This window comes from Seriola dumerili, unplaced genomic scaffold, assembly GCF_002260705.1.
Source record: "Seriola dumerili isolate Sdu_G_001 unplaced genomic scaffold, Sdu_1.0 BDQW01000169.1, whole genome shotgun sequence".
In the NCBI taxonomy this organism is placed as follows: Eukaryota; Metazoa; Chordata; class Actinopteri; order Carangiformes; family Carangidae; genus Seriola; species Seriola dumerili.
In genome coordinates, this window is record NW_019174424.1 from 231,339 (window position 1) to 254,301 (window position 22,963).

The following is a 22,963-nucleotide window of genomic DNA, read 5'->3' on the forward strand; positions in this document are numbered from 1 at the left end:
TCCTCTTTGGAAATCCTTCCTAGCAACCTTTGTTGCTTCCCTTTCTCCTTCCTTCCCCACAAACACAACCTCCTTTCCTGCCGCCCTTTCTCTCTTTAATAATCACTAATTCCCCTCTTTCTCATTTCTCATTTTCTTCAACATCATGCAGGGTACTTCTACCACCTCTAGTCTCCTTCTTCTTATCTTTCCTTCCCTCTTATTCCTCTCCCATTTCCCCAACATGGTCAACGGGGACTGCTGGCTCATTGAGGGGGACAAAGGCTACGTGTGGCTGGCTATCTGCAGTCAGAACCAGCCGCCATACGAGACTATCCCCCAGCACATCAACAACACGGTCCATGACTTGAGATTGAATGAGAACAAGCTGAAAGCTGTGCTCTTTAGCTCCATGTACCGCTTCACCAACCTGACAGACCTCAACCTCACCAAGAATGAAATCAGCTATATTGAGGACGGAGCCTTTGCAGGACAAGCCAACCTACAGGTGACGGATGACAAAAGCTTTGTGTTTTACTCAAGAATATAGCTCAGCATGCATTAGAGTTTAGTTTGAGACTAGCTCTTTCACTTTGCCTACAGTGTGAATATGATTTTGATTTATTTTGGAAAGGTAATTAGAAGCTTTATTCCCGGACATGTCATTGAACTACATTTCAGTGGAATTTCTTTATTTTATTTACTCGAAATTTTGTCTGAATGCATGAGAAGCATGCATCAGGAGGAGACCCAAATGAATTAAATAGCAATTTGAGTGATGGTAACTGTGCTTCATTATAATCTTTTTTCAGTAAACTCAGCTGAAGGCATAACACCACAAATAACTCAGACATGGAGGTGACTGTACTGAAAACTATGATAAAAAAACAGTTAAAGACATTCTCCTTTATGGCAATTTTAACTATATAAATATTAATATATCACCATGAAACTTCCCCAGTTGATTAATAACAATTACACAATTATTTGTTTGTATTACAAGTTTCCTGAAATGTTATGTTAAATATGCAAATGATGCATTATTTAGTTAAATAAGTTCAGACCTCTGAACATTTGGAGAAATAGTTCAGAGGTCAAAAATTTTGTTTTATTTTGTTGGCATATTAGAGTCAAAGGCTTCTTTATCTCTTTTGCATATCTCGTATATCTTTTAGATGAGAAAATGCTGTCAACTACCATAAAAAAAATCAATGTTTGCCCTGTTGTAGGAGTAGAATGTTAGATAAAAAAGGCTATGAATGATCTATGAATAAAACACCCTTTGTAAAAACCTTCAGAATATAAGAAGTAAAACTGCCCTAATGCTTCTTCTTTTGTGTTCTCCTCAGGTTTTACAGCTGGGCTACAACAAGTTGACAAATTTAACTGAGGGTATGATGAGAGGGCTTGGCCGAATGCAATGCCTCTTCCTCCAGCACAACCTCATTGAGGTTATTGCCAGCAATGCATTCTGGGAGTGCCCCAGCCTCAGCAGCATTGACCTGTCATCCAACAAACTTGCCCGCATTGACCCATCTACATTTACAGTTCTCGTTCGGCTGATGGTGTGTGAACTGGCAGCAAATCCATTCCACTGTGGCTGTGATCTTTATAGCTTCCTAACCTGGTTGGAGTCCTTCAACAATGTCACACACACCTATGACCGCCTCCAGTGTGAGACACCCCGGGAGATGTTTGGCTACCCCTTACTGAGTCCTGTTGCTGCGGGACATGCCGGTCGGAATGCCAAAAACATTTTGTACCATCACTGCCGAGACGGAGTGATGATTCCAGGGATGACCTCTCTCCCACCAGATCTGGACGGTCCCTCTGGGATCGGACCAGAGATGTTTGGTGGTGTGGGGCCCTACCACCAGCCCACCACCTCTTCATCATCTACTGAACTCGTCATTCCCAGCATCAAGCTCCATCATGTCTCTTTGTCATCAGCCTCTCTCCTTGTGCAGATTCCAAGGCCCTACAGCAAAATGTATATTCTAACACAATACAACCACACATTTGTGTCTGATGTCATGAATTTGAAGAACAAGAAGGAGATGATCACACTCAACAAGCTCAAGCCACACAATAATTATACTTTCTGTGTAGGATCCATCCGCAACTCTCAACGTTACAACCACACCTGCCTTCAGTTTTCTACTCGGGCTCAGAATCAAGATGACATGCTCCCCACACCTTCCACCACTACTCACTACATAATGACCATTGTGGGCTGTCTTTTTGGCATGCTCATTGTTTTAGGCTTCGTCTACTATTGTCTACGTAAGAAACGGATGCATGATGAGAAGAAGAAGTCCATCTGTGTCAAGAAAACAATACTGGAAATGCGCTATGGACCAGAGGTGGCAGCAGCAGTGGCAAATGATCCATCAGCAGTCCATAAGCTTCAGGAGCAGTCCAGAGACCATCACCAGTATCAGCACCACCACGGAGGCAAACTTCCAATGTCCACCTCGTCTAGTTCGGGAATGCTCCACTCAGCCAACACCAGTTCCTCCAGACTTTCCTCTATCCCACAAGTGGAAAAGATGGCCACTGCCTTTTCAGAGGCCATGGCTACAAGTAAAGGAAACTATATGGATATCAGAACTGGAGGGGCAGGTATGGAGAGGGTGGGAGATGGTGGGCATGGAGGGATGAGGGGGGAAGACTTGAGGGACGATGATGGAACTGATGTTGGGGATGACTCAGATGATGATGGACATGGCTCTGCATCAGAAATTTCAACCATTGCCATGGAGGTAGACAAGGTTAACCAGATCATTAACAACTGCATTGATGCACTGAAATTAGATGCAGCAGCAGTTGCTGCTTCTGGGGCCTCTACTAACCCTACAATCTCCTCCAATCCCACCTCCCCTCCCCCCACCAGTGCATCCTCCCTTACTCGTGGCCTAATCCCACTCTCCCAAGGGGTGACAGAGACTTGCCAGGTCATTGCTCCCAACAAAATACCCCCTCCACCTCCACTCCCTGCCTTGAATGCTCCTCTCTCTGAGCGCCCAGGGATCAGTGGTGGTGGCTTTGTTGTCACTCCTCCCTACAGGCCCCCTCCACCAGCCACTGCTGTACGTCCCATTCAGCGGCAAATGAGTGCAGATGCAGCTGTGGTTATTGTCAATGCTGTCAAGAAACAGTGCAGTACCACCTCTTGTGGCTCCATGGGTCGGGACAGGGAACGTGGAGGAGCAAGGGTGTATAGCCTGGATGTTCCTGAGCCAAGGAGTCCGGATGCGTGTAATCAACAACAGCAGCAGTACCCAGACAGGGCCAGTCCCGTGGGCTGTGGGGAGCCCCTAGAGAGGCTGCCTTTAGTGGGGAGCGGGAGCTGTGGTGGAGGGGGTGGTGGTGGTTGCGACAGTGGTGGTGTTGGTGCTCAACATCAGGACAGCCAGAAGCCACACCATTACCATCAACAGCAACAAATGCAGCAACAGCAGCAGCAGCAGCAGCTAGAGGTGCAGCAGGACTACCACTGCTCGGAGCACCGCCACTCTGTCCCAGCTCTCTACTATGAAAGCTCCCACCAGGGCTCCCCAGCCCAGAGGGTTTCCTTCCTAAAGCCTCTGACGCGCTCACGCAGGGATGCAGCATCTTACTCCCAGCTTTCACCTGCCCGCCACCATTCCAGTTATTCTGGCTACTCCTCCAGCCCAGAGTACTCCTCAGAGAGCTCGCTGAGGATCTGGGAGCGCTTTCGTCCCTACCGGAAAGGCCAGCGCGATGAGGCCTGTTATGTGACGGCTGGAAATGCCCTTCGAAAAAAGGTGCAGTTCGCCAAAGGCGAGGACCTGCATGACATCCTTGATTACTGGAAGGGTGTGTCAGCACAGCAAAAGCTGTGACTGTGGGACCAGAGTTAAGTATTGTGGGAAAAAGAGTTTGGATACTTCTTTTCCTGATAGGCCTGTGGGCCAAAGAAAACCATCTGAAGTTTATGGGGAGAAAAATGTACAACAAAATTTTGCCTTTGGGTTTTTTTGGCATGCTGTATAGAGTATTGTGCTAAGAGCAAGGACTGTGAAACTGTGCCTGGGATATGAGAGTAATTATGGTGTTTTGTTTTACACTTCATTGTAGCCCCATTTCTGGATCATTCTCATTTAGTGTTTGTGGGTTTTATTTATAGCACAGGGAGCAAATGCCAACTGTGTAATTCAGTACTCTTTGAGTGGTCACATTTTGTGATCTTATGGACCATCTTTATCAGTGCCATGTTTCCATCTATGGGTAATCACAGATGGTAAATGTTGATACCCTTCACTTTAAGCTTGTGTGATCCAAGATGTTGTTTATTATTTTGTATTGAGTGCTGTATCAATTTTGCAGTGTGTATTTGGATATGTTTAGGCTCCTAAGTGAAGGTAGACTCAGACAAGGTGGGAACTGCGCTCTGTTATGAGTGACAACACGCTGATCAGAGAACAGATTTGTCAAATGCAGGCCATATCTCTCTTCCATGAGATCCATCATGCAGTGGAGGTATTTGCATTTCAATATTATCTGTCACACAGAAAGAAAGGAGAAATTGGAAAGAAATGAACAAATGAACAATGAAAAGACAGTCAAGTGTGCTGGAAGGTCCTGCAGCATAAGGAAATCATGAGAGAGAGATTAAAGTGGAACCTTAGCCTAAAATAGTGCTGTGATTGCACCCTGAGGTGTTTCGCACATCTTTCCAACTTACACTCTTCCATGGTTCATTGAGTGATGTAAAGAACCTCGTCCCGAACTGTCCTAAACAGCATTTGCCCAAGTAATGATCAAAATTGTGAGTGTAATTTGAAAGAGTGAAGAGGACAAAATAAGGTTCCCTTTATGAAGGTAATTATATGCTACTTACCCGATAGTGTACAATAGGGACATTTAACTAAGTGACAGATGAGCAATCCCCTTACAAAAAGACATGACAGATTCAACCCATATGTGAGACAGACTAAGAGAAATTGAAAGCGAGAGGGGGTATGAAAGAAAAAATGGGAAGAAAAGAATTTTTCTGCATCCACTGTGAATGTAAGTAGATTACCAGCAGGTTAATGGGAAATCTCTTTGCATCATTCAATGTGAGCACCACAGTACATTCCAAATCCTTTCTCTTACATCAACACTGAATGAGGCACAGAGGGAAAGGACACTTCTAATTACTGCCAACGTGTCTGTTCTGTTCTGGAAATTAATATTCTTGTTGTCTATTGATAACTTAATTAGCCAACTTGTGACAGGCATGTTTGCTTGCACTTTACGCCTCATGATTGTGTGTGGCTGTGTGGTACACAGTAGTCAGTGTAAGTGGGTTGTTGGCATGCCTTGTCAGATTATATTGTATATGCCCAAACTGACTTAAATTAATAGTTGTCAATATTTTGCCCAGTGGCTGGTTGTCTGAGTCTAAACAATAGTAGATTATTAATGGCATGGACAAGTGTACAAATATCAACGATGTTCAATGTATTTTCCCAGACACATCACGTGAACGTGATGCTTGGATATACCACAGTAGCATAGTGCCTCTTGCTAACACAGCCATGATCTAATCTCCATTCATGTATAGTATTATTAAGTGTCATTGCCTGGCATTCTGACAAAGGGCATCCTGCTTACCCAAAGTGCTGTGTAGCTGTTAAAATTACACATCATCAGCGAACATACACAATCTGAGACATCCTCCCCTAAAAATGTGAAAACTGAAATGAGTTGTCCTTGCTCCACTCTTTTTGTTCACGGCTTAGAAGAGAAAAGCAGTTATCATGACAGGTTTAATTTCAGGAGGGCTTTTATCCTCACTTGTTTACTGTATTGATGTTTATTTGGCCCGCCCTCCCTGCTCCCACACGTCCAATGGGATATAGATTTGGAATGAGCAGGTTCCTGCTGAAATGACCTGCTCTGTGCTATTAAATTAGAGAGGTTAGAAACTGCCTTTTTTGCAGATAGGACCTGGCTCTGTACAGCACATATCAAAGTTGTTTTACTTCTCTTTTTTTTTTTTTCCTTTTTTTGAAGGGTTGACCTTTAGCATGTGGTTGACTCTTCTCAGTAAATGCAGTTTGAACAGCGATGAGTATGCAAATGTTAAAGGGTGGTGTGTAATGGTATCTGCACATTGATCTGTGTACTGTATTTATTCCTTCCTGTTTGTTTTCATGAAACATCTATCTCTGTCTCTTCCTCCCTCCTGTTTTATTAAGATGTGTGCACACAGTCAGGGTCAGAGGTCATATCCCTTGGAGTCAGTGTTGTGCTGTGAGCATTTGCCATTGACTGGACCACATAAGATCAAGGGCCTCACTGTCATCTTTTAGTAATAACATGTCTGGGATGCATCACCTCATCAGCCTTCTTTATATGATAAAGCACCGTATGATGAACATACAGTCTTGGAAATTTATTATCTGAGATAACAAAGTTTCTAAAGGGACTCGTTGCTATGATTGACTCAGACTTTCACCAAATCAGAGGAAAGGATTTTCTCAATCCCACAGAAGGAACTCGCTGTGTTTAACTCCCCAGATCCTCAACTGCCATAACAAGTTTACAGAAATGGACACTGAGGATAAGTGTAACAGCAAATTCAGAGATGTTCAGTAAGATCAGGATTGCTCACCATTTCAGTTGCAGTTAATGTTCGTCTACCTGGCAAAATATAATGTGAAAATCCTAATTCTTACTGTTTTCATTTTTTAATTTCATATATTTCCGGTTTTTAATTAACACATTTAACACTAATGTATTTTTCAGGAAATTGATTTTCAGGGGACAGATGCATGTTCAAGTGCTCTTCTGCTCAAACTCTCTCTGGTGATACAGCATTACTGGCCCAACTGAGAACATCTTCAGTGCTGGTGTGAGAAGTGCCAAGTTTTCTATTGATTTATAATCATTGTTTTCACCGTAGCTCAAATAAGTGTTATTTCCGAAGTTTTTTCGGGGGGGGGGGCATTGTGTTTCTCATCATCAATAATTACTTGAAAGCCTGCTGCCAAAATAACCACGAGAGAGTCATGTAAAATGGAAATGAAGACACGAGTACACACAATTCAAATTTGTCAATTTTTAAGCAATTTTCAAACAGCTGTAAAAACCATATTTGTATAAAAAGATGCTGACTTTTTGTTTTCTCAAAGTGGTCAGTGCTGCACTCCCAAATCAACCTCTTTTCTTTATTATTATTGCCAATTTTTTGCAATAATTGGTGATTTAGACCAAACAATTGCATCATTTGGGGTTGGAGCCTGAGGGGTAATTAATAACAGCTTTTTTCTGTTTTTTTTTTTTTTTTTTTTTTTTTGGCTATTAGAGAATTGAGGATGCAGTTAAAATCTACAATTGTCACTATCCAGGATTAAAGCATTCAGTTAAACAGAGTACACTCTTGGGTAATAGCCAGCTCAAATAATTTACCAGCTGAATTATTTAAAAAACTTTTAAGCAGGACCATAGATATTTCTCAAAACCTTAGTAATGCCATTATACCTGTTTTTTTTGTTTTTGTTTTGTTTTAGTTTTTTAGTTTTTTTTTTTGTCCCACAAGGCCAGCATCAAACAAAAAACCCCTCTCTTATATCTCAGTTTATTTCCTCGCCGTTCCCCTGGAGGGTGGCTCACTCAGAGATCGATGGTCCTTTTTGTAGCACCATCCTTGTTGTTTGTCTCAGAGCCACAGCAAAGCCAGGCGTGAGAAAGCCATCTAATGTGCTATTAATGTTTAATCCTTTTGTAGGAGGCTGGCTCGGGTTGCTACCCCTATCTCTGCGTAAGCCCGGAAAATCATAGACGCTTTCAGTTTCTAACATGTTAATCCTTTGATGCTGTCTCATATTAAAAGCCTGCCCCAATTAAACTAAACTCTGGTTTCTTAAATAATGAATCAGAGTTCAAAATGGGGTGTGGATTTATGTCTAATCAGTTTCTAAATTACTAAAGGAGTTAAATGCTTCCATTAGTAAAGACCACAGTAAAACGTTTCAGTCTTCCCATGACAGAGTGAACTTTTTACCCATTTGATCCATCCTCGAAGCACTCTCAGTCAAAGTGAGACATCGCTCTAATGAGTGATCATCATCATTTAATGGCAATCTGACGATGCAATATTAATACCAATTAGAAATACACAAAAATCAGTATCATCCTGAAATCATTCTTTTGTTTGATCTTTCACCGTCTCATAATGACAAGAAAAAATGTTTATATATGAAAGGCATCCCCTGTATATTATGAGCTATAATATCCATTGACTGATAACACCGGGTCAGCCTTATCATATGGTACAGGTGTACACAAGGTGGTAGATCAAGACCCAGGCAACAAGAGAGGGAATTTTAAAGAATTGAATAGTGTAGAATTGTTAAAGAAAGCAAAGTAATATAGGCTACAGGAAAACAGACATATATTGAATAACGCATCAACTTATGGCAACTTATACAACACAGAAGTCATTCTTTTCCTGTTGATTATGCAGCACATTAGAGTGATCTTTAAATTTTTTTTCCTCCCCCTACTCCCCTCCCCAAGTCACATACACATAACAAGAGCAAAAATGGAACATAAAAACGTGAGTCAGAATGAGTCAGTGTGACTAAACTAAAATGACTCTTCTCCTGAAAGCCAGGTAATGGGCAAAGTCTGCAAAGAGAAGAGAGCAATTAGAGAGGGTTTTTCTTTTTTTTGGCTGAATGCAGGCAGGCAGGCATCTGGGATAAAAGATATGGTGGCACGGCAAAACTAAAACTTCCCATGCATGAATCAGTGCACTGCTTCACATAAACCGTAATACACACACAAACACACACACATACACACACACACACACACACATGCATAACAGCAGCATATTGTGGGAGCAGTTCATTAGAAATGATCAGAAACTTCATTACTCACATCTGAAAGCAGCTCTCCTTTAAAGCCTTAAGGAGGAGGACAGCTTCATTTCCGCTCAATTTTAAGGCAGGTGACAGGCAGGTATTAGCACTGACAGTTGGTTGCAAATCCTTTCATTTGGTATCAGTCGACCTTTTGTATAATAGTCTATTAAGTCCATTAGCTTATTGTGTGGGAGATTAGCCTGTGCGGATAACGTGCCAAATTTGATAAATGGGAAACTATACTGTGTGTCTCCTCATGATAGCCACAGAGGGGCTTACGTGATGAAAATTAAATGCATGCCATTTTTTATTTTGCTCTAATGTGAATTTGTGTTTATCTAAAGAATGAAAAAGGACTTCCAGTCGAGACAAATGAAATATCATCTTGCTGTGACTGATTCCTCGGTCACTCTTCACACTTTACGAGGCAGCTGTGACGGGCCAAGCACTGCCAACGCTTCCTTTCTGACTGCCAAGTACTCTGCAAAGGAGTAAAAAAAAAAAAAAAAGAAAGAAAGAAAACCTCAAAATGAATAGCCTTGTTTGTTTATGTTGTTTATGTTCACTGACAACTGAATCTCATCAGAATGTTGCAGACCACACATATCCATCTCTAATATGTTTTTACATCTATCTCATTGGACAACCATGCTGCCAAATAAAATGATAAATAAATAATAAATAGCTCGAAAACATGCATGTGGTCTGCAAGGGACTGATTTTGATTTTCTTTTCCAGCTTTTTTGAGCAAAGAAACCATTGTTAATTCTAAATAAGACGTTTTCTGAGCAGAAGAGCATTTGAAAACCTGAAGTAGCCTGACTCAAAATGGGCCAACATTTTCAACTTGATTGGATCTTGTTTTTCATGACAACATTTATTTTTTCTCCACAAAAATATATATACAATATATGTTTATTTAAACTTACACAATATGCATTAACTCTGCAAGTTTTAGTTTCCAAAGACGGATAAAGGACTTAAAGAAATATCTGTGAAATATCTGTGAATTTTGTACACTAGATAAAAGAAAAAAAAAATGCTAAGGTTAAAAAAAAAATGCTTCTATGGATGTTTTATACGCAGCCTGATCTCTTAATATGTCTGTGTGTTTCTCTATTTTCAGTTGGCTGTTTGTCTTTGTTTATTTTGTTATGGGGTTTCTTTGGGGAGGGTAGAGGGTGGGGGGTTGGTTATTGGGAATCAAGGGATTGACTTTTAGTACAAAGATATATGTTATAAAGGTTTAAGAACAGAGAAAGCTTAACATAGTGTACTACATAAAAGAAAAGTTGTTATATTTGCATGATTCCCTGTATTTTTTGAGAGACAAAAATATATTGTTGTGTACAATGAGTGGACGTACATTGAAAACAAAAACTGTAGGGGCTGAAATACAGCATTGTCTTTGATTTGAACATTTAGGTTTTAGCCGTTTTTTAATTCTCTGTGACGTTTTATATTTACATTCTTATCTATTGGTTTTCTTTTGGTTGATTGTATTATATACTGACACTGCAGTTAGCCTACCATTGAGACTCTTTTAGCCACAGGCTGGTGGAGTGTGCAGTGCATAGAGCGGGTAAAAATGTGTGAAGCTGGTGGCTGTTTCATCCATCTATGATGAGAAACTGAACTGCACTGTATTGTTCTCCATTACAAAGATTATTCTCCATGGCAGACATGCAAAGCAGTCTTCTTTGGCTTGAGGTGGGGCCCTGTCACAGTTTGTGGTTGTATTTTCTTCCCTTTATGGACAAATTTCCATCCAATTTTTATATCATAATATATGACAGTATACTGTATGTTTGAAGAAGAGTGTGCTGAAGTGATGCATGCACACACGCTGCGGATCGTCTAATGGTCTTAACCTAATCCCAATCCATCACTTAGAAGTCACTGGCAAATCAATGCAGCATCGGCAGCTTCTCCCTCAGCCTCGGCCCACTGCCTGTTAGCTAAATCAGGGGTTTTCATTCCTCATCCTCTGCTCTCACAGCCTGCTGGTTTTCTTTCTGAGCTAGTTAATTGAATTCACCTTAGATCCAGACATCTGTTGATCAGTCTTTTATCATCTGTCTTTTATTATGCACTAGTTTATTATACACTCTGTGAATACAATCTGCTGAATAGTTCTTTATGTAAACAGAAGAGACTGTTTCTTGAGTTGATTCAGAGAAAATAGCAGCATCACTACAGAAGCCAAAATTATACATCATCTCTAACATTAAACTCTTTAAACTCTCTTTAATTATGAAAATAGTCAAATGATAAACATATTCCACAGCACTTAACATCAAAGATTCTCTCTTTAAAGAAATGAAATTCATATGAATGGATATGAACACAGAGAGGAATAACAATACTTGATGACTTTAATTTTAGGTGACACTACCTTAATGATAATGAAATTAAACTATAAGTGGTTCCAATGGACAGAGTAGAGCCTTTAATCTTGAGTACATACCTAGAGGCAGAGTTGGTTTGCCCAATAAGGTGTCGGTAACACCTACTGCAGCACTGCTGATACATTAGTTATTGCATTAGTCTCCATGCAATGACAGCAATTCATAAGTTACAGCCACGTTTACATTCTGCAGTGATAATACAAGACTTCCCAACTGAGATATATAGCCTATTTTGTGTTGTAGCCTTTGCCAAAACCTCCCCGTGTCAATAACAAAGAAAATGAAACGCATTAACCTCTGGGCTAAGTCTGCATCCTCAGCTTGTCAACATGGCTATGCTAAATTAGGCAGGCAGTTTGTAGAGTTATGTTTTAATTGGCTAAAATTGCTGTGTAATCAGATAAGGCAGTTACTCTTTATTGGCACTAGAGGTTAATCTGTCACTCAGAGCTCCCATTTCTCTAACCTCAAATCAAGAGCGGTGAAACTTTCTATGCAGATGTCTGTACAGTGTCAGAGGCCCATCATTCTGATCAACGCTGATGTTTCTGCTCTCACAGATAGCACGGGCTGGTCATCCATTACTATTCTGAACGCACATTCCTGTGCTGCGGTACTCCCAGAGGCAGAATGATTGGCCTTGTCAATGCCAGAGATTGAAAACTTAGCAGCTTCCAAAAATGGCTGACAGTTCACAGAGAGAAGTCAGTGAGGAAATTAAATGTCTGTAGATTTAACTGTTTGAAAACTAATAGTGTTTTGGCCTTGCAGCAACAAAAGCTTTCAATGTATATGTTTGCCCGCAAGTACACATGGTCCAGAAACATATATATTATTAAACAGATGCAGAACTCTGAACCTAAATAAAACTTTTAATCAGGAAGGATCAAAACTGCTCAGTCAGTCTTCAGTGATTTGTCACTGCACCCAGTGGCAAACCAAAAAGCCATGTGACATATCTGAGAAAAGTACAGTGCAGTTTCATAATATACAGCGTGTTTCAGAGGTTGAACCATTGATTGCTATTTCTTTTGCTTAATGACATAATTTATTTTCACTTTGATGACATCTTCTTTGCCCTTGCAAAAACTTGTTTTAAACCCCCCCCCCAACACTGTTAAAGAACTGAGAGTAGAGGTAATTCACTGTCTTACATGCTGTACCAGCTGAAAATAAGTATAAATAGTACAAATACCCCCTAAAAAAAAAAACAAACAGCATTTCTTGCCTGGTGTAACACAACTATCTTAATGAACAGTATAATTACTGAAGTGCAGAAGTATAACCACCATCTGTGTGTTCCCTAAGGCCAAGGGCCAAAGCAAATTCTCACATTAATATCATATGATTTTAGTTCCTATTTGGACATGAATGTAACATTTGTGTCAGAAGATGGCTTAACAGTATCAGAAGGTCTTTTGGTCTTAAAAGGCAAGAGGTGAAAAGGGCCATTGATGTATCAAATTAAAAGCTCCATGGTCTTATTCTATTCAAATCTAATGTGACTCTCCCCTCTGGTTTCAGCTCTACACTTGTTCATGTTTAGAGACCAAAAGGGAAAGAGCAAACAAAGGTTTGGATGATGGTAACAAATCTTGGCTTTTTGCTTTCTTTAATTATATGTTGCTGATATTGACATGTTTTCCCTTTGCGATTTCTGTACAAAAGATCTATTTCTATATTTGCAATAAATTTGTAATTAAAAAAAAAAAAAAAAAAAACATGTGCAAGCTCTCTTTGATCCACTGGAACATAGCACTGTCCAAACATTCAAAATGCATGTCTGCTAGTGTCTGGTGTGTATTTAGTATTTACTACAGTATATAGAATATGTGCTATTTTTGGCCACGTCCTGTAATTCAGGTATTCGTGCACCGAGGGCTACACTGTAAAGCAACTGGACTGTCTATTGTAAGAGATTGTGGGATTTCCCTTACCACCACACACACACACACACACACACACACACACACACACACACACACACACACACACTATAGGCCACTTGTACTCTCCATTAAAACCTCTCAGTGTTTTGAGGACCCTGTTAAACAGGCACAGATGGGTGCTCAAAGAGGGGGAACAAAAAACACAAGTCGATGACTCATGAAAACGACAAACACGTCCACCTCAGTCACGGTTCCATGGAGAGTCAGATGTTTTAAGTCTAGCGTGAGCAAATGCTTTGCTGAACATACAAATTTTATGAGTATGATGACAAAGAACAACCAGGGAGTTTTCTGAACCTGAAGGCAAAGAGGGTCAGGCATCTGGGCTTTGCTGGTAGCATTCAAAGTGCTGGTTGGACATGTTGGACACAGAACAGAGGAATTGTTGGTAGACTATATGTGGCTGCAAAATTTGATATACAAAGGATGGAAACAAAAAAATAAGGTTAGTGAAAAATAGAAATTCTAAAGCAGATGGAACATTGTAATCACACTGTCCAGAAGGAAAGATGGCAGGCGAACAGCCAAGGTCAGAAGAACAAAAGTTGAGGCCAGTCCACCCTCAGTAAAGCATCGGTCTTCACACCTTTCAATTCTCTGTGTTTCACTGAGCCAATTGGTTGTTTTGTCACATTTGCTAATGTTTGTGAAAGCTAGCCCTAATTTGTTAGTGTCACATTTGTGTGTCTAGTGATGATAAATCACTTACCCATGAACCTTTGGCTTACTTTCCAGTTTGTCAAGATACAGTATGTTGTTGGTATGATCTTAGCTATAGCATAGCAAGAAAGTTGTATCGCATCGCTGTTTGCAGCTGGTGTACTGGCTATGGCAAACTGTCTCATTCTCTCTCATGACATTTTTTTTAACAATGTTAACAATGTCTCTTCTAGGCACACAAAAGTTAGTCATGGAGTTACACAGGATTCTGTGCTAGGGCCACTAATTTTCACCCTATATATGCTTCCTTTAGGCAATACTATCAGGGAGCACCACATAAATTTCCATTGCTACGCAGATGACATCAAAACCAAACTAATCAGGCAATCAAACTTCAGGCATGTCTTAAACATATAAAGTTCTCTTTTTACTTCTATATTCAGACAAAACTGATGTTACTGTACTTGGCCCAAAACACCTCAGAAATACATTACCTGATAATCATATTTGAATATACTTTGGATGGCATTACCTTTGCCTCCAGTGCTACAGTAAGAAACCTTGGAATCATTTTTGACCAGGACATGTCCTTTACTTCACACATAAAAGTCTCAAGAACAGCTTTCTTCCACCTGTGCAATATTAGAAAAATGAGAAACACCCCATCTCAAAAAGAATGCTGAAAAACTAGTCCATAGATTTTCTATAAACTGGACTACTGTAATTCTTTATTATCAGGGTGATTCATAATTCAAAATGCTATGCCAGGATGCTTAGTTTTTGTGCATGTTATTTGTTTGATGACATTTCATATTATAATGTTTGTTTTGCTTGAGCTATATGAAAAAGTATCCACTTCCACATCCTATAAGATGCTCTGGATTCCCCTACGGTGTTGTTGCCTTAGAAATACGTGTCCGTGAATTTGGGGAGCAGAGCTTCTGAAAGAGCACTGACTTGGAGAAGTTTATTTGTTTTGCTGTAGAGTTCAAATATCAGCAGTCTTTCTCCAGCAGTGCTTACTGACTTTTTAGCTAATATTAGCAGTCAACTACATAATTACAAGGTTTTGCAACATAAAAATTATAAGGTAATGAAGGTTCTGGCATCAGCCTCACTAAATTCCATAACACAGGGTGGAGAGCAGGATGGAAAGGTAGGGAGTGGAAATTCGCTTGTGGGGGACCTGTTCCATCAGGATTAAGCTGTTAGTCATGAGAGTGTGTTTAGTCATCTGACTTTGCCCCACTCAAAGTGAAGTCAGCCTGGCAAAAAACAATAGTATTCTGTGGTAACACTAGTTTTACGATTCGAGGTAAAACTTCTCAATTACACTGCAATTTCTCTATAGTCAGTGATGTGGGCATTGACAGGGCAACCCCACCCTCATTCAGTTGATAAACTGTATATACTGAATACTGAATTGTTGTCAAGATATTTTGCTAAAAAGCTAAAACCTCGACCTCATGGTGGTGCTAGAAGGCAAATTAGGGTTTCACTGGAGTCAGTAGGATTCATCCTCTAGGGAAGGTAACATCATCTAAGCTACATTACATAGAGAGCTCTTGTCAGTTTCACAGTTGATCTGATAAAAGCAATAATCAGTAAAAAATGTTATGTGCCTGTTCGTGCTTATGTGTAAGGACATCCTACAAAAAGGACCCTTGGAAGATGACAAGGTTAGTGAAAAATGTCTTTTTTTTAATCTCTTTGCATCTGTCTGTCTGTCTCAAAAAGGCCTGTCAGAGCAGAAGCTGCCTGCCCCACTTCTGTAACCTGACGGAGGTGAATTTATTAAAAATGTATGTACCATCACAACAGCTCCTATCAACGGGATTTCTATCAAAGTTTCCCATCCTTTTTACCTGAAATATTAAATGTGTAGCTAAAAAGATAAGTAGAAGTGAATCTAAAAAAGAAAACATCTTTAAAAATCACAGAAAACCATGACCACTTATTTTAAGCAGAGATGTTTGGTGATTCGATAAATACAAGTGGAGATACATTCATGATGTAAATATGGAATGGTTAGCCCAATAAAATAAACATAATAAAATGCAAAGATGTTTTCACTCTGATGTGTTGCAGCTGATGGCTGTAAATTATGCCTAGGCACTGTGTCTTGCTCTGTTTCTGACTGCATGACATCATTCAACACCTTTTCCTTCTGCATCTTCCCCTTGTCTTATTTCTCTCTCTGATTGTTTTGATTTGCCCATCTATTGTCAAATTAAACAATTTCCCTCCATCTGTCATCCTTATGTCTTCCCTTCCTGTTTTCCTTCCCCTCATCTCTCAGACGCTGATCTTCCCCCCACCGAACCTCCCCCTCTTTTTCATTGTTGCCTCCGTGTTGAGAGTTGTGTAAGTCAAACTCGGCGGCTATAGAAACATCCCATATTTCTAAATATCCATAACTCTGAACCATCCATGTTAAGCTCTTTATCGCCTGAGGATTAGGGAGTTGGATTAACCCTCGACTATCCATTCTGCATTTTAAAGTTACTGTTAATCCTGCTTGCTATCTGTGGGTGCTCTTTCACGCCCATATCTCTCATTGTGTTACTGCATTGTGTGTGCGTTTGTTTGTACACAGGTAAAAAAATAAAAAAAAAAGAGAAAAAAAGAGACAGACACAAAGCAAATAAAAGATGTGAAAGAGCAGATGATCAAAGCACAGTGCAGGAAAAAGAGAATAGCGATAACCTCAGAAATTTTGTGGGAACTCCACAGCTTTTATTGAGCAATCTGAGATTTACTGTAATCTCCCTTTGACCTCACATATCTTTGTCTTTCTCAGTTAGTCTCCCTCTCTCTCGCTCTCTCTCTCACACACACACACACACACACACACATCTGATCATCCCTTGATCTTGATGCAGGAAACTGTCTGCAAGATTAAGAACATCAAGCATCACTGAATGTAATGAATCAAAAGTGATCAAAGTTACAAAGATAAACAGAAATGTGTGTGTCAGTATGCAAGCATCTGTGAGAGAGTTTTTTCTTGTCAGTGTGATTCTAAGCTGTTTCGTCAAGCGTTGAAATATCTTGAGGATCCTTCTAAACAGTTTAACAATTTTCGTGTTCTGTTTTAATTAGGCTTTTTAAACCTGCAGATCTTAAAGGAGCTTGTAAGTTTTGTTGAGCTCCTTACATCTTAAAAGAAAACTAGTTGTCTCTGTCTATCTCTCTCCTGCTTCTCTTCTCACCTCGCCCCCCCCCCCCTACAATATTCAGCCTGTAGGGCAGAATCAGCAGATTTTTTCTGTTACTTCATATGACAAGAAATGATACAAAGAAAAGAAAAGTTACAAATGCAAAGCCAGCCCTTTTTATGCATGCATGCGCATATATATATATATATATATATATATATATATAAGCTAGCACTTTCGATTGAAGTCTCAGGGCAATGCAAGACACAATGCTCAACATGACGTGGTTTTATGTTTCAACGTCTTAACCCAGCTCGGTAATTTTATCATGTCTGTGACCAGCGACTCCTGAGGTTTAAACTCGTAATTTGCTTCTATTTTACCACTTCTTTTCTTACACTAAAGTTATACATGCTAATGAGCTAGACCCAGGTTCACCCAAACAATCTCACCACTTTCAGGTACCGAGTCACTGTAGGATCCAGTCTGCGCTGAAGTAGTAATAGGGCTCATTATAAACTCTTGTATTGTAAACACAACAATGGCTGAGGCTCTTGGCAAGTGACCATCACCACCACCCAGCAAGACACCATGTTCAGCAGCAGAGAGAAAAAAAACAAATTTACAAAATTGTACAAATAGCTCCTTTAAACAACTTCTGTTGTTGTGAAACACACAACATCAATTAAGTCCAGTGAATTAAATTAGCCATGCTTAACAACCAAAATGGTACTTTGCTAGAAACTGAGCAAAACAAATGACTAAATTAAGCGATACATCTCTTACCACAGATACTACAAAACACAATCAAATGGAAACAGGTATATTTCCTAAAATATGTAGACTGGATAGGGTTGTTACATTACTGAGTTGTGCTAATACCACTGTTTCTTACTCAAATTTTGAGATATTCAGAGCAGTGGAAAGCCAGATTTCACTGCATGAGTCCAGAGGCAGAGTTACCTGGAGTGGTTATTTGGGTCAAATTCATTACCAGCTGTGGCTGGTATCGTTTTCACCTTGTGAATCCGTGTATGTGTCATCATGGCAAAATGTGGCCCTGGAGACACCTACTGTAGCAGGAACCACCACAGAGGTGCTTTTAAGTCCTTTGTCAGGTGTCTTAATATGATAGCGTTGTGCAAGATACAGACACAAAACTTTGCAGGTATTTACTTTACATAACTATTAAGGCCAAGTTCAAACATGGTCAGACCCATGACTATTCAGTAGTCATAGAATAATGTAGTAATGACTACTGAGTATTCATGGGTCAGAACATCAGCATGTTGACGGGTGTCAAGGCTCGAGAGATTGCATCTCAAGAGTGTATCCAGAGAATCTTTGTGAGAAGGCTTGGTTTTTAGCTTTAGACACAGCATAGGAAGATGACAGCATAAACTATGGCTACACTAAGAGCCAAAATCTGCTCTTCCAGTCCCAGCTTAAAACCCCTCTGCAAATACCGTCTGGCCTTTGAAACTTTTATGCATTGCACATGTTGACAAGGCATGAGGTGTACAGTATGAAAAAGTATAAAAAAAATCAGCAAAAAAAAAAGCCAGGATAAAAAAAAAAAAAATGTCTTTCAAAAACAGATCTATTAATAATTCATTGTCTCTCTGGAAACCTTTCTGTGTTTTGACTCTTAAATGGTTGCTTCCAAAGTTTGGGGAGACGGAGGTTTGGGAAAGCAAGCGTAAGAGAAATTGCAACTTTGCAACATTCAAATTTTGCTCTCAGCGGTTGCTACAAATTGGGAGGTGACCCTTTAAATGCAGAGCCGTAACAGCGATTTCCTTTGTTTATTTTTTATTCTTTTTTTTAACAGATTGCCAAAGTTAAATTGGTTGTGTAATTCACAGCAAAGACTTCTCTCAAAGGAAAAAGGGAACACTGCTTTGTGTGTTCTAGTGCTTTTATGTGTGTAAAATGCTGGCGTCAGTGCAATGCCTCAAACTTATGGTGGCAGTGTGTCCTAAAAATTACACGCAGTAGGTAAATATTCTACATTAGTGGTTTACTGTGTGTGTAAGGCATTTGGTCATTGTCTTGAGTTCTTGAGGTAAAATGTGTGGAAAATTTTCACTGCCCCGAACTTCCGCTTTGAAAAGCAGCACAGGCTTTGAGGTGGCACCTGGGAGAAGAACATGCACAGGGTCCCTGCTGTCAAACTTACTGCCTATGTCAGCAACCCTGGAACATCAGGGGTGCTCTCGCAGAACTAGGCTACCTGAACTCTCTAGGAAGATACAGAGTAAAACACTATCACTTTTTCTGTTGCTCACACATTCATCAAATGTCAGAGATACTTTATATGCAAATGGAGGAAGAGGAAGTTTCAATCGAGCTACTTCAGAGGCCACTGAGAATAAGGAGATCAAGGGTAACTCCTATTAAGGCTGTAACCCAGATGTGGCTGTGAATGTTCGTAACTTGAGGATATCATACTGTGTGTGAAAAACTAATTAGACAAATAGTAGCATCTTCTGAGCAGGATGACATGCCTGTAGGATCACGTACACAAAATATTTCCCCAATGAATATGATATTTTATTTGGTGAGAATTGGATGCCTTCATTTACTTATCACTGAGAGATTGACAGTACAGTTATCAAAGAATTCAAAGGTAACACGGGAAAGGGGTGCTATAAAGCACTTCCAGCTTTATTCACTGATTCACTAATCACTGACCCTGATCATCTTTGTTCTATAGACTGCATCATGCTTCTAAATCACAGTGAGTCACTATTGACAGTTAAAACCACAATTATTGATACTGTGGTTGGTTGCCTGTTTGACGTACTGTATATTGATCCAAAAAGGAAACACACAGCCTCGAGGTAAAAGCATTGAATTACGGTACAAAATTAAACATGCGGCTTAATCGTAAAAGGGTAAAGGTTCCCTTTATGATTAAGCCCCAAAGGGGTTCCACTAGTCTCTGTTTGCATTTCACACACATAAGCAGTCTGTTGCTGTAACCCAAATTTCTGAGCCATAGTCGTGGTTATGGAGTGACACTTGATTTAGAGTCTACATGGAGTATCGAGGTGCACACCGGGGGGTAGAAGGGGCAAGTAGGGAGATGATACAAACACCACCGAGGCACACGCAACAAAGTCTTTCGAAGAAATAAAAGAATAAAAAGAAATCTGAACCTCTGTGAATATCAGGATATATAAAATGTTTTCATTAATGCTGATCTCCAGTTGTGAAACGATACAATTACACACAAATAGTCTCTTAAAATCTCTCTACTCCTGCTTTGCTGTACAGTGAGATGAGCGGTATCTGGCTGTGATGTTCTTTCTGTCTAACACACAAGCACAGTCAGTTACTGCTACTAAGGATTTAAAAGCCCTCCATGGCACCATGTAATTACTCTGAATATTATGTGCCATCCTAGCTCCCGCATTAAAAGCATGTCAGGAATCACCCTGTGCAGTTATAAAACTATTAAAGCTCATTTGAACGTCTCTTCATCCCTCCTTTCCACCCTCTTTCACTTTTTCAAACCACCCCCAACTGTTAATCCTTTCTTATCTCTCCTTAGTCCATCACTCCTCACATGGTATCATCTCGCACGTTCGACTAAGCAAAGCACTGCTAATGGGGAATCCATGCTGTCAGTCAGTTTGTCTGTTTTAATCATTTGACAATTACATTGATTAACATCAGTACATTACTGATGTCAATGTGAGCATGCTAGCAAGCTGAGGTTAGCACAGCAGCGTCTAACCACCTCCTCACACAGCAGCTATGGCTGTGGACTTGCTCGATCTCACCAGTGTCGATGCTGCCTGACTCGGATTTGTTTTTATGAGTACTTGACTTTGCTCAGCCCCTCCGTCATGTGACCTAACATTACAAATTCTGTTTTTATATGGGTTGTGGAGACACACAGTGAATTGGCGAGCCCGGTGAACTAATGCACTCTGTCTGAGAACTTAACATTACTGTTGTATCTCAATACCAGCAAGTACATGTGTACTCATTTCTCAATAAATAACCGTCAAAGTAGTTTTACCTTAAAAAAAAGTTGTGAATGTCTGGTACATGACTTTTCTATAATAATGGCAGATGTGTTAACTCTTTAGGATGTGAAATGACAGAAACAGCCGCATGACTTCATTCACTCTAAATACAATAAGAAAGAATAGCAGCTTTGATTATACAGGTCTATTACCCTGAAGGTAATAAAAATGTGTTTTTACTGTCATTATGTCTGGTAAACCACAGTAGAGTCCTACTGCTATTGACAGCAGTGAAACAAAGATTAATTGTGCAGTGGAGTCAGTGCTTGAATACAAATATGTCATAGAATAGAACTGATGGTGTCCTAACAGCATGGCACAAATGAACAACACTCCCTCACATGGCTCCTCCAACCAGTCAGGCTCATTAAAAACCTGTTGGAAGGTTCCTCTGCATTTTTAATGTAGAGTGAGCATTCAGGATTCTGCCAGATGTTTTATTCATTGTACTTAAATATAAATGGCATGTAATGAATGTTGAATGTGTTTTAGACGTATTTGCTCATAGCCCCGTTGATTATGCAAGAGTAATGTGTGTGTAGTCTTTGCAACATCTGATTCAGTTTGGTGTGTATGCATGTGTGTTCAAGACTGTGCATGGAAGGATAGAGATAAGATGGTATAGACAGAATGTAGTAGGGCAATTGAAAATTAATACACTATATATGCGTGTGCCTGTTTGTGTTTCTGTATCAGATTTCCACCGCAGTTGGCAGCTTTTCAAATTGACTACTACACTGCACTGGTGCTAGCACTACTACTGGGACTGGCAGTCTTGACTCATTTGGGGAGTAAGACTTTATTACCATTTCCTTTGATATTACTCCAAGCCTGTCTCTCTCTCAGTCATCAGTTCTGTTAATATCCATATTATATAATTACTTCCTCTTACTTTCTTATTGCTAGCTTGGTATTTTCCAAACGATTTGAAAGGTGAAAACTATCAAAATAAGACACGAGTCATCTAAATGCCTTTCAACGCCGCTGTTTTAATTATTATAACTACTATCCACATTTATGTTGGCAATGGACTGACTGAACTGACTGAACTGTGGACCAGTGGTGGCAATTCTGATCATACTGGACAAACCTCATAAACTGCATCCAATACCATCTCTATGTCGTGATTGAGGAAGTAATGGTGCGGAGGCCGGGGTGGTGGACGGACATACTGTACCCTAAAGTGTTTTAGTAGTTTTGTTTTAGTTGTCTTTAACCATAAAAGGTACCCGAGCCATTGTTTGTTTGCCATAACCACAATCTCTCATGGTCTTAACCATAGTATAGTTGCACAACGCTAGTATGAACACAGAAAGAGGAAACAGAACAGAGGTTAAGGCATGTTTTTGACATGCACGGAGCATACTGTATCTCCAGGCATCATTTTAGCATGTCTATGCACTTGAAATATTTGCAGCTGGCTCCGGGTGGTGAGGAGAAATTTTTAATAAGGTACTATTTTAAATATGACAACCACCACTTGCAGTTATGTCTTGAGGAACTACAAACATCGACCCCTTTGACCCCACAGCAGCCTACTTTTCAGTAAAAAAAACAAACATTCAGTGAACTCCCTGGAGGATGTTTGTATGTATGCGTCTGTTTATGTATATGAGAGAGGATGAGGATCAGGAGTATGATTCAGCAAGCTGCGTGTGGGTGTCTCTGTGCGTGTGGTTGGAGACCTGTTCACCCCCCCGGCTTCAGTGACATTATTGTCCTCAGGTGATCCATCTGATTCTGAGACCAAATAACTGCAGTCGCACTCCGTCAATGCCAACGCACTCGCCCACAGAACCTCAGCGAGCACATGAAAAACACACATACACAAACATATCAGGGACTCCGAGCTGTTCACTCAAGCGCAGCGATGTCAGACCTCAGCTCAGC

At 40.1% G+C, this 22,963-nt stretch overlaps 1 protein-coding gene across 1 annotated transcript; it reads left to right on the forward strand.

Moving 5' to 3' along the window:
* The first annotated feature begins 223 nt into the window (after window positions 1-223).
* LOC111227234 (protein phosphatase 1 regulatory subunit 29-like) lies at window positions 224-3,845 on the forward strand. Its single transcript, XM_022752666.1, has 3 exons — window positions 224-487; window positions 1,329-3,368; window positions 3,420-3,845. Exons 1-3 carry the CDS (start codon window positions 224-226, stop codon window positions 3,843-3,845), a joined length of 2,730 nt encoding a protein of 909 aa, XP_022608387.1.
* Window positions 3,846-22,963: the final 19,118 nt, after the last annotated feature.

Coding starts and splice junctions, on each gene's coding strand:
- LOC111227234 (XM_022752666.1), top strand. CDS start 224: ATGGTCAACGGGGACTGCTGGCTCATTGAGGGGGACAAAGGCTACGTG. Junction 488..1,328: donor CAGGACAAGCCAACCTACAG/GTGACGGATGAC, acceptor TGTTCTCCTCAG/GTTTTACAGCTGGGCTACAA. Junction 3,369..3,419: donor GTGGTTGCGACAGTGGTGGT/GTTGGTGCTCAA, acceptor TACCATCAACAG/CAACAAATGCAGCAACAGCA.